This window comes from Ascaphus truei, chromosome 1 (genome assembly GCF_040206685.1).
Source record: "Ascaphus truei isolate aAscTru1 chromosome 1, aAscTru1.hap1, whole genome shotgun sequence".
NCBI classification, from domain to species: Eukaryota; Metazoa; Chordata; class Amphibia; order Anura; family Ascaphidae; genus Ascaphus; species Ascaphus truei.
Window position 1 is genome coordinate 327,958,657 of NC_134483.1, and position 11,577 is coordinate 327,970,233.

General features: G+C 43.1%; 1 protein-coding gene across 2 annotated transcripts in view; it reads left to right on the forward strand.

The window, feature by feature from the left end:
* SHROOM3 (shroom family member 3) overlaps positions 1–11,577 on the forward strand; it is a 413,191-nt gene that overhangs the window by 193,325 nt on the left and 208,289 nt on the right. The window contains exon 1 of one of the 2 annotated variants that reach the window (XM_075606734.1): positions 3,831–4,260. The exons of the other annotated variant lie outside the window; for it this stretch is intronic. Within the exon in view, the coding sequence (XP_075462849.1) occupies positions 4,244–4,260 (17 nt within the window). The 5' untranslated portion in view covers positions 3,831–4,243. Of the gene's footprint in view, positions 1–3,830; positions 4,261–11,577 lie in introns of those variants that run through there. 2 annotated transcript variants of the gene reach the window in all.

An 11,577-nucleotide genomic window follows, 5' to 3' on the forward strand; every position in this document is an offset into this window, starting at 1 on the left:
TCTCTAACTGTCCTCATCTTCCCTCCTCTCTAATGCTCCATTCTCTCTAAATATCTCACTCTTCCTCCATTCCCTCTAACTCTCTCACTTTCACTCTCCCCATCTCTCTAACTCACTCACTCACTCTTCCACCCATCTCTCTATCACACTCACTTTTCCACTGACTCTAACTCTTTCACTTTCCCCCCTCCTCTCCCTCTCTCTACCCCCTCCTCTAACTCTCTCACTCCCCCCTTCCTCTCACTCAATTCTTCCATCCACTCACGCTCAATCCCCCTCCGCTCCTTACACTCAATCCCCCTCTCACTCAACTTCCCCCCCCCCTTAACTTTCCTTGTGGGCAAAGTGGGACGGAGATGAGGCCTCGGGTTCCGTGTCGGTGGGAAGCTGGGCCACGTGGTCGCATGCAGAAGTTGGGCCCGATTTCTTGGCAGGATCAACTTCTGGCACCGACTGGGACACGTGAACACCGGCAGGAGAAGGGCTTAGCGTAAGGGCCCACAGCAAACAAAGGCCCAGGCAGCCTGACACAGTGGTTGAGCCCGACCCTATACCCATGCCCAACTTCCAGTGCTGGCCAGCAGGGGGCCTCCCTCTGCTTTCGGGCCCCCCTGCATTGCAGGGTTTTGTAGTAGTGTAGTTACGCCCCTGGTGCCAACTGGTGGTGATTTGGCAAACTTGACAAATACAGTCAAGTGCTCGGTGCTTCCTCAGCTTTAGCTCACAAAGATGAAGCGACTGAAACAAATGATCTTGCATCGCTGTGTTTCCCTAGACCAGGCACAATGCATCCCTCTGAACTCACGAGACCTCTTTGTTACAGGAGATGTGGATTTTGTATGTACAGCGACATCACCTTTTATTCATTAGATATTTGTGGTTTGTAACTGTTGCAATCTCGTTTTTCTTGCACTTCTCCCCCCCACTATAATTATTATAAAACAGATATATGAACTAAATAATTTGTCATATTGGATGTAGCATTTGGGGCTTTTTTGGCCACTGATCACTCATCAAAGATACAAAACCTTTACAGGATGTGTATATATACACTACCCTGAGAAAGGTCCTTAGAGTACCGAAACGTTGGTTTGTCTCTGTGTTCATTTTGTATTGCCTAATACATTGTTTTTCTTTATACCTGAGAGTGCTATTTCTTTGCTCTCACTTTGGTGATAGCAGCTGTTTTATATATATATATATATATATATAATTATTTATGTACCGTATATAGCGCCAACAATGCACGCAGTGCTTTACAAAGGAGACAATACAATACATTGAATTATAATTCAATAGGTGCAACAAACAAACTCAGACAATAGGAAAGTTAAATCCCTGTCCCAGGGAGCTTACAATCTAATTGGTATGTTAGGACTGGAAAACCTACAAGGAGAGAGGGTGAAGGAGTAAGTGCAGTAGATGGCAGTGCTGAAAACATGCAGTATGAAGAGCAGTGGTCATGATGGTTGTAGGGAGTACAGAGACCCAGCTGCTTTGTTATTTACACACCCAGAATTCCACGACTTCTTTTTATTTATGCACTGGTGGTTCCACCTTCTTCGTACTGTAACTACATTTTTATAGTATCAAAACGATATCCTCCGTTTTTAGAGCATACATATTGTATAAATATTTCTAAAAGAAGATACAACAAACATTGCCCCAATTTTACATATATTTAGAATTGGTTTGAATCTGGCATACTGTAGTATCACTACTTGGTTTTTAGGCCATGATGAAGGGAGATGTTGCCATTTGTGCTGTCCTCAAACATATTTGATTGGGTCTCTAGTGCCCAGAGACTAATGCCATCTCGCAACTGGCACATTTATTGATTCAATTACAATTACAGGATTGCACTTCGGAACTCCTCCCATAACCCGCTCTCCAAATCACTTACAGATACGAGGAGGGCAAAGTTGACACAAAGCACCTTAATAGGTTGATGTAAAGCGATTCACCTTAAAGGGTCAATACAAGCCGCTTTATATTTTCTTATTTTTTTTACATGGGCTTGAAGCAGGGGGTCTCCAGAGCTGAATCCCAATACTTCCAGGTCCAGGGACGCCCTGCTTCCAAAGATACTTACCTCCGTAGGGGGAGCCGGGATCTCCTGCAAGTTTAAAGCCCCCAGTAGGTCACGCGGACCAATAGGAAGGTGCACTGGATCACATCATCACGGCTTCCTATTGGCCTGCAGAGCATGCAAGCTTTGAAAAGTGCCTATTATGTGAACCCTGGTAATTGAGCTGGAGCGGCTACCGGCACCTACTATAGAGGTAAGTGTCTCCAGAAACAGGGGTCCCCAGAGCTGAAATGAATGGGGTTCAGCTCTGGAGACCCCCTGCATCCATCCTATGTAAACAAATGAAAAATAATGAAGAAAGAAAAACTGCCGCTATTGTTGCCTCTTTAACATCATAATGCTTGTTGTGAGCAGTGTTAGGCCTTTATATTCCCTATAATGTCTTGTACCTTGCTCCCGTAGCCACAGGCATTACAATACAGATATACCTGTTATTCAGTGCTTCACTGCTATCGAATCCTACAAAATAGAAGTGATAAGTTGTGATATAACATAATCCTAGTATGACAGGTTACATGCTGAGAACCACCTACTATAGAAGACTGAATTACCTGCATTCCTCAATCAAACATGCTTTTTATCCCTGTAATGTTTACGTATCAAGTTTCATAGGATTTGATGCATGTTTCATTGATACATAACAAGCGTTTAAAAATTGCAGCAAAAACACTAAACTAATATTACCTACTGTATGATCATATGTACTGTACATGAAGTAAACATCTTCACTAGCTCCTAACAAGGCGGTATACACACAACCTTCATATTGTTAGCTGATAGAAATTGGGGCAACATTAGTGCATGTTATTTTGACAAAGGGGCCTTTTATTCCCTATGCCGTGAATAACAGTTCTGGGGAAGATTTTAGTCCCATTTATTTGAATGGAGCTGAAATCTTCTCCATCACTAGGAAGCAGCGTCACAGCATATTGATTTCGGACCTGGATTCATAACATAACCAGATAGTTCATGTTGTGCTGATCTCTATATAACTTTTAAAAAAAATGTTTCCAAATACTCATCTTTTGCTACAGTTTCAACTGTTCATTTTATCGCTGGTATCTGCTGTTACCATGGAAACCTTAGTGAATGTATATAGCAGCCATTTTAACCTCCCAAGGAGGCAAATCTTCAGGAAATGATATCTCCAGAATTCAACCACAGCATAGGAAAAGGGCAGGATAGCTGAAAAGAACTGCAAAATGGTTCAACGGAAAATTAGGAGACATTTTATGTTGTATGGTGAGTAGTGGGGATTGCTGTTTTAAGATGGGTATACTGTATTACAAATTCCTGGCAAGGGACATGGGTTAATGTTGGGGGAATGCAATAAAGAAAGTTGCATTTTTGCTCTCCAGCATATGTATTGTATTGTACTGTATGTCTTTATTTATATAGCGCCATTAATGTACACAGCGCTTCACAGTAGTAATACACGGGGTAATCATATAAATAACAGATAATATAAATAACAGGTCACGGGAATAAGTGCTTCAGACATAAAAGTAACATTAAGGAAGAGGAGTCCCTGCTCCGAGGAGCTTACAATCTAATGGAAGATTAGCATATCATAAAGGAACTTAATACAAACCCGTCAAGCAGTGAATGGGGTTAAATCCACCCCTCCCTATAAATTGCTGCCAGATCCGGGACTCTTCTAAAATAAATACTGCAGCATAACTTGGTTTTTCTTGAACACTGAAAAACTCAGCACACCATCGGACACTATCAAAACAGAAATTGCATGGTCAGCTACAACGCGTCTGCAACCAGGTTTGCTTTTCTACCGCAGAAAACCATTACAGAAACTGAATTCCTTCTTCTTCTTTTCCCTGCCTGTGTGCTTCCCCCTACGTCACGGTTTCTGCTACAGCCGGGCCAGGCTTGCTGAGGATTGGCTGGTAGCTAAGCAGTCATTTGAACTGCCTTTTGTACTCTGCTGATCCTGCTACTGGTTCAGTGCTGAAAGTGCTCTGGTGCTAGACACCTGCTAGACACCGCCTGCCTGCTTTGTTTGGTCTCGTCACCCTGTAGCTGTGTGCTTTGTGGGACTGCGTTTCTTTATGCACGCTTGCTGTGAAGTGCTAGGCTGCCATGGCACAAGCGGGTTAGCAGCGTGCATACGATGTGAGCCTCGCAGGGGGAGCTCGCCGCATGAGTCTGTCTCCAAGGTAAGCCATGTGACTGCCAATGCTGCACCTGCAGTCAGGATGGAGGAGTGGTGCTGGGCAGGGATGTTGTATAGGACGCAGGGCAGAAGCAGCACATGCACCCTGCCTGGCGCACATGAGCACCATGGCTTAGTGACCGTGACCGTGTGTCATATCTTTTCAGTACAACTGTAAACACTGAAGCCTGTGTAAATGTGAGTTTAGGGATCCCATTGCTCTACCTGTCCACCTATGTGCCATAATACCAAACAGAGTTATGAATGTGTTGTTGGCTTTAAGGTGTTAAAGGAAGCTAAGGGGTCACACAGATCCAGATGCTCATGTCTCTTCAATGATAAGAAGCTGTCTTCAGGGAGAATACAGGTCAGAATGGTGTGTAACAGTCAGCTGTGTATAATACATAGAATACATACATAGGTTAAGGGGGTGAAATGACAGGTGTCAAAAAGACATCTACGGGGAACTTTACCTGATTTCATAATGTACCTTGGTTTAGCCGCTGTTGGTTACATATTACGATTGTGTTGCCCGACTTCTTCATTATTAGAGGAGTGTCTGTTTTTCTAATCATTATTAGGCTGGTAATTGCAATGGCTTTGGGCGCTCCCCTATTGTAAGCAACTTTTTCATGAGGTTGTTCTTTTGTCTGCCTGTTTATGATGCACCTTGTATTGCTAGTTGTCACCTGCCTTTCTATTAAACTGCTTTATGAAGCTATTTGAACTTCAGCTAATTTACTGTAGGCAGCATAATTAAAAGAAACAATAAGACCAATGCTTAATATCCTTTCGAATGCTAACGCGTCATTTTGATGTTGCTAGACCTGCATGAACGGCGTTGGACAGAATTGTCCGACATTATAGTTGTCAAGATGTCAGTGGTTTCTACATGGGGTTCCTGACATGTCGCTGGAAGCGGCATTATCGTACATTACCAAACACAAACGTGGCATTTTTGTTACTGAAGTGAAACTAGAAGAATTTTAAGCCTGCACCTAGGTTTCTGTATATCTTGGTATTTTACATTGGCTTGTGATTTAGAGACGGCCCACAGGTCAGTCTGAGAAAGCAATAATTTAACGCAGATTATAATATTGATCAATTTTCTTTTTGTCTCTAGATGCCCTTTGAACCCCTACTTTAGCATTCACCTAGCAGTACCTGCAAAGTGACAGGAACCTCTGCGATACAGAGAGTCCGCACATAGTCATTACTGTGGCACTGAATGCTGCTGAAGCAGTTTTGTTGATACAATAATTTGACTCCTACAGTAGATTCCTTTTCCTCAGGGGGAATATCAATTTCCATTAAAAAGAAACTTTACCAAAACAGGGTACTGGTGGTCAGAATTTTCTCAACTAAGGGGGTTATGCTCTTGAGTGCGTTGGTGCCGATGAAGCATTAACGCACTTAAACTCGCATTCAAGTCAACAGGAGTTTCTGTGCATTAGTGCTCGATCGGCACTGATCCACTTAAGACCATAATTCTGACGTACTGTACCTGTGTCAGGTAGGAACGCTGGTTTCATCTGAACACCTTTTTAGCTGTCAAAGTGCCAGATTTGAAGTGAATGAAGGTGATACTATAGAAATTGGCTATTGAATCTTCCAAGGCTGCAGGCTATCCTAAATTGAGAAAGAATGTCACAAGTACAGTATATGTTTCTTGTCATATAAGCGTGGAGAAAGGATACCATGCCAATCTGTAAGGAACAGTTAAAAAAAACTATGCTCCAAAACACCTTGCTCAGAAGATAGTGTTTAATACAGATATTCTACTGAGATGACCTGCAATTACATTGCTGAGCAATAAACTCGTGCCTTTGACCATTGGATCAGATTAAATCCTGCTAACATCTGCGGTTTCACTTAACCAGATGACAAACCCTTTCACAGTGAAACTACCAGCGTGTAGCGCTCGTTCTCACTAGACAGTGGTTTAATAACAGGGGAATTAAATTACTAGGGGGGGGGGGTAAATGCTTTAATCGTGGGATCATTCCATCAGCAGCTGAAAAGGAATAGTATTGTTTTTCAGGCGCCCTTAAAAGGGGAACATGAGGTGTCTCCTGTATTCTGTGTGACAAGCAGATGGGGACCATTGTCATGTTAGAATAAAAACAATTTAAAGTTACTATACATCTCATTATCACATTAACATGTCATTATATAAGAGCTTGCATCATGTTCTCGGCTGCAGAAAATGAAAAGGAACATTTGAATGACGAGGCAGGAAACAATTTGGATCATTCTACACGAACCGATATAGCCGTTGTATAGGATGTTTCTTACTTACAACGGGGAACTTCTGCAGTGCCTGACTTGCTATTACAGCTGCCAGTAATCGGTATTCGGGGAAACCCAATGGTGTCAATGTTAGGGAAAAATCATAAAATTATGAAATGAGTCGAGATGACATGTCTGGCAAAATTACACACACTGCTCCATCTCAATAAGAACACAAAGAGATGTTGTCCATACAGGAAAATAGCATAAAAAGCATTAAAATGGTAATAATAAAAATGAAGAGGAAACATAACAGAGGAGAAGTATCTATGTAAAGAAAGTGCAAACAGAAGTTTGTTTTGATGCGTTTGATCCATTTTCTGCTCGCGTTTAGCTCAAATGTATGAAAGTGTTTCTTACATCTGACAAAAATTGTTGGCCACAAACATTTACACCTCCTCAGACCTGGGTCAGACCAGAGTTTGCTACATCACATTATAATCTGTGTGTCATGTAACTCCTCCCTAACTCCTCCTATTGTCACTCCCCAAACCGCAAGGTGATGCAAACGGCGCACAACCGGGAGCAAAGACTTTCATACATTGATGCAAGATAAAGATGGTGGGATTTGGCTGCAAATTTGCTATGATATGATGTAGATGTGTTAGAGCAGGGGTGCGCAAACTATCCCCGCTGTGCCCCACCCCTTCCTGCCTGCTCTCCCTCCCTGCTCGAGCCCCCCTCCTAACCCTGTCTTTGGCATCAAATGACGCTGCAGGGTCATGTGACCCTGCCGCATTGCCATGGTGACGCGTCGCCTAAGGTAAGGGAAGTTGCAGAGGCCTGACGCGATCCGCCGGTATTTAATTTAAATGTCTTGGGGAAGAGCACGGGGCCTCTGCAACCACCGTGGCCCCCCCCCCCCATTATAAAATCTTACACGCCCCCCAGTTTGCGCACCGCTGTGTTAGAGAACAACATTTTCTAATCAGATTCTGCCTTAGGCCTTTTTCAGAACATTATGCACCTTTCTGCACTTTAGTTTTTGTGCCACTGACGTCTTCAGGGGCTGTCTTATGTAGCATCCGTAAGTGGCGAATGTACCTTATGCCTTTAAAGAGGCAATACATGGATATATATATATATATATAACAAAGACAAAAAGAAGCGCCAGCTCCATGGCATAATATTGTTTGTAAAATTGACAATTTATTAAAACGCAGAAAGTGTCCGCCAGGAATTGCACTCACTTCAAATAGTGAAAAAGCATTGATATCTTCCTACAATACGGATGGTGTTTCAGCTACCTGCCTAACACCACCACCCCTCCTGCTTACACTGACTACCATCTTCCATCCAGCCACAGATAAGTATCCTCATTCACCTCTTGTGTATATCTACAGCAATATCTGGCTTTCTACCCTCCTACAGTCTTCTGATCTGGCTCGATCAACCAAGGAGCAGCCTACTCCACATTGTGACTGACAATTAATCTCTGTATCTGGACTTTTTTTCTCATCTGTTTCCATCATTTGGACTGGTTTGTTCTCTGATATTAACGTTGTATGGTTTTATTATTCTAATTTTCTTATTGCTTTAATTTTTATTTAGTAATATTATATAAGCGCTATTTGATTATTTAATTATTTAGCCCATTCACCATCACATTAGAACTCACTTATCACACTTATAGCGCTACTCTTTGTTCCTTGTTTTTGATATATATATTTATATATATATATATATATATATATATATATATATATATATATATATATATGCAAATATAACTGTATGCTCATCTGCATGTCTCAGGCAGGTCTGCAACCCTGCCTTTCCCCATTATCACCCAGCATACAGCACTTCCACTGCAGCAAGGGATTCTGGGAAATGACATGCAAATGAGCACACAGTGTCACTTTTTGCCTCAATAACCATTTTTAACATGGTTTCTGGGTATGCACCTTAACCCTGGCTGTGCTCAAAGCTGTGACCATGCAGCAAGCTTAAGCCTATAGGGAACCATGTTAAAAATGGTTATTGAGGCAAAAAGTGACACTGTGTGCTCATTTGCATGTCATTTCCCAGAATCCCTTGCTGCAGTGGAAGTGCTAGATGCTGGGTGATAACGGGGAAAGGCAGGGTTGCAGACCAGCCTGAGACATGCAGATGAGCATACAGTTATATTTGCATATTTGCTTTCCTGTGGAGGGTTTTTGTCACTTTTTTTACTCACCATAACTTAACTCAGTATTATGGTTTAGCCTATCCCATAGCCTCTCTTGCATTCCCAGTAAAATCAACCCCACACTGATGAGACCCATCAAGGTCGAAACAGCTGTCTGTGGGTGGTTTTCTGGGTATGCACCTTAACCCTGGCTGTGCTCAAAGCTGTGACCATGCAGCAAGCTTAAGCCTATAGGGAACCATGTTAAAAATGGTTATTGAGGCAAAAAGTGACACTGTGTGCTCATTTGCATGTCATTTCCCAGAATCCCTTGCTGCAGTGGTATCCACATAGTATCCACACACACTTTTAGTTGTGCTACAAACTCTCACATTTCCACACCCACCCACACCATTTATATCCACTCCCACTCCACACACACCTTTTGTAAAGCACTGTTTATACTGTGGGCTCTCCATTCATTCTTATTCACACTGATACACATACACACTCTTTCTTCACTTGCTTTCAGTAACCCTTTGACACCTCTAGCCATAAAACACATCCACATCGGGGGAAGGACCAGCACAGATAACATCCCAAGAGACACTGTTTTTAAGTAATCCTTGCTTCATTCATTGTAACATCGCCGGAAAAAGAGATCAGTGTATCTCGAAAGCTCGCACAAATAAAAGCATTTCGTTAGCCACAGAACGGTATCATCTATTTATTTTTTGATTATTGAAGCTCGGCTAACACGGTACTGATACCTCTACACGTGTATATATATACATATATATATAATATATATATATATATACAGTGTTCGACAAACCTATACATTTGCTCGCCCCGGGCGAGTGGATTTAACATCGTGGCGAGCTCCTATTGGCCCAAGCAGCACACGTTTGGTACTAGGTGGCGAGTAGATTTTTTTGTGTGGCGAGTAGATTTTTTGGTGATTTGTCGACCACTGTGTATATATATATATATATATATATATATATATATATATATATATATATATGTATATATAATTGAAGCAGGGGTTCTCCAGAATTGAACCCCATTATTTTCAGCTCTGGCAACCCCCTGCTTCTGGAGATGCATACCTCCGTAGGGGGTGCCAATAGCCACTCCAGGGATCACGTTCTGTCTGCTTTTTAGAGCTCTCGGGCCCTGCGGGCACCCACTATGGAGATACCGGCAGCCCCTACAGAGGTAAGTAATTCTGGAAGCAGGAGGTCCCTGCAGCTGAAATTAACAATTCCCCCTGCTTCAAACCTGTATGAACAATGAAAAAAAAGAAGGAAAAAAACGGCATGGATTGCTCCTTTAACACCGTGGTAAATTGGGGCCTTTGTCACTTACACTTTATTGGAACAAAGTCTTCTCACTGCCAAAGTGGGGCAAAAACCATGCAATATTTGTAACCAAATGTATACATAGGGGGTTAATTACTAAAGTCCCCTGGCTCCCAAACTGGGGCAAAAACAATGCATAAAAAGACAGCACCTTCTTTATGAAAGGAAAGGAATCCCATTCAAGTGAGTTTTACCTTTAGGCCCGGGCCATAGAGGTGTGGGGAGAGCGGATGCGCGCTAACGCTGAGGCTCGCCTGCTTCAGTCAGCGCGATTGCACGGACTTGCAGGCGAGCCAGCGTGCGCGAAGGGAGCCGGGGGGAGGTGGAAGGAGGCGGGGCAGTGACGTCGCTGGGCCAATCGCCCGCGACGCACTGACGTCATTGTCACGGCGCCGACGTCACAGCGCCGTGACGTTGACGCGGCTGTGCAGTGATTGGAGGTTTTCAGCCGACAGCGCGCTGAAAAACAGCTTGGCGCTCGGCTGAAAACTCCAAAGCCTGTGCACGCCTGCGGACGCTCGCGTGAGCCCCCTCTCAAGGCATCCTCATTGAGGATGCAGGGGCTCCGCGCGGAGCGTCCGCACTCCTCAGCACGGCCTGTCCTTCTATGGACGCAGCCTTATACTTCTGGTACAATTCTTGTGCACTAGTTGCACCCCAGTTTTGCAGCATGAATGCTAAAGAAAAGAGCCCCGACAGCCCCCTTTGTTCCCAGCTTCACTTTTATGCCACTCTGCGTGTTTTTATTTTGGGGTAACCATGTAACATGTGATTGTTGACCTTTTATAAGCTACATGCAGTATATTGTTTTTCACCTATTGACAGAGTGCAGCTTGTTTCCTTTTTTGCTATTACTGTTTATTTTAGTAAAGAGACCATGCAGTGAGATTTGTGAAGATCCTGTAATGTACAGGATGTAATGTGCTGTTGACAAGCTGGATCCAAAGTCTCCACCTAGGTAAACCAGAAGCTTTCAGGGGCCTTGAGTGAGAATCTCATGCTTCAGAAGCTTGTAAAAGCCAATGCCCAAGTGACTGGATTTCATGTTCCAGTCCTGCCACTGTTGCTCTGCTACACATGGGAGTTACTGTTGGCAGCGGAGCAGGTGCACTTGGATAAATATCTGTACCCACTTCATATGTTCTGTGCCCGTCTTTGTGTCCAAATAACGCTTGTTAGTTTCAACATGTTTCTGTTGTAACACACACAGTGCAGCAGACAGTTCACACAGACTAAACATTAGGTGTTCTTATCATTTGTTTTTCATTACGTTTTGACAGGCCTTACCTCAAGACAATAGCAACAGATACAATATTTTCTAGCCTGCGGCTTCATGATGTTTGTGCAAGGCTTTGCTTAATGTTTATTAACCCCTTCCGTGCTAGATGAAATAGAATGCTCTCTTGACTCCCCAGGGAATTGAAGGGGTCAGCCCAGTGACGTTAATTATACTTTTTGCGCCACCCTGCAAATTTTTTTAAAGGACTTCCCAAATACAAAATTCAAAACATAGAGCCCCGAGTTGGCGGCCTTTGGTGTTTCTCTTACACTTCCTTCCCCC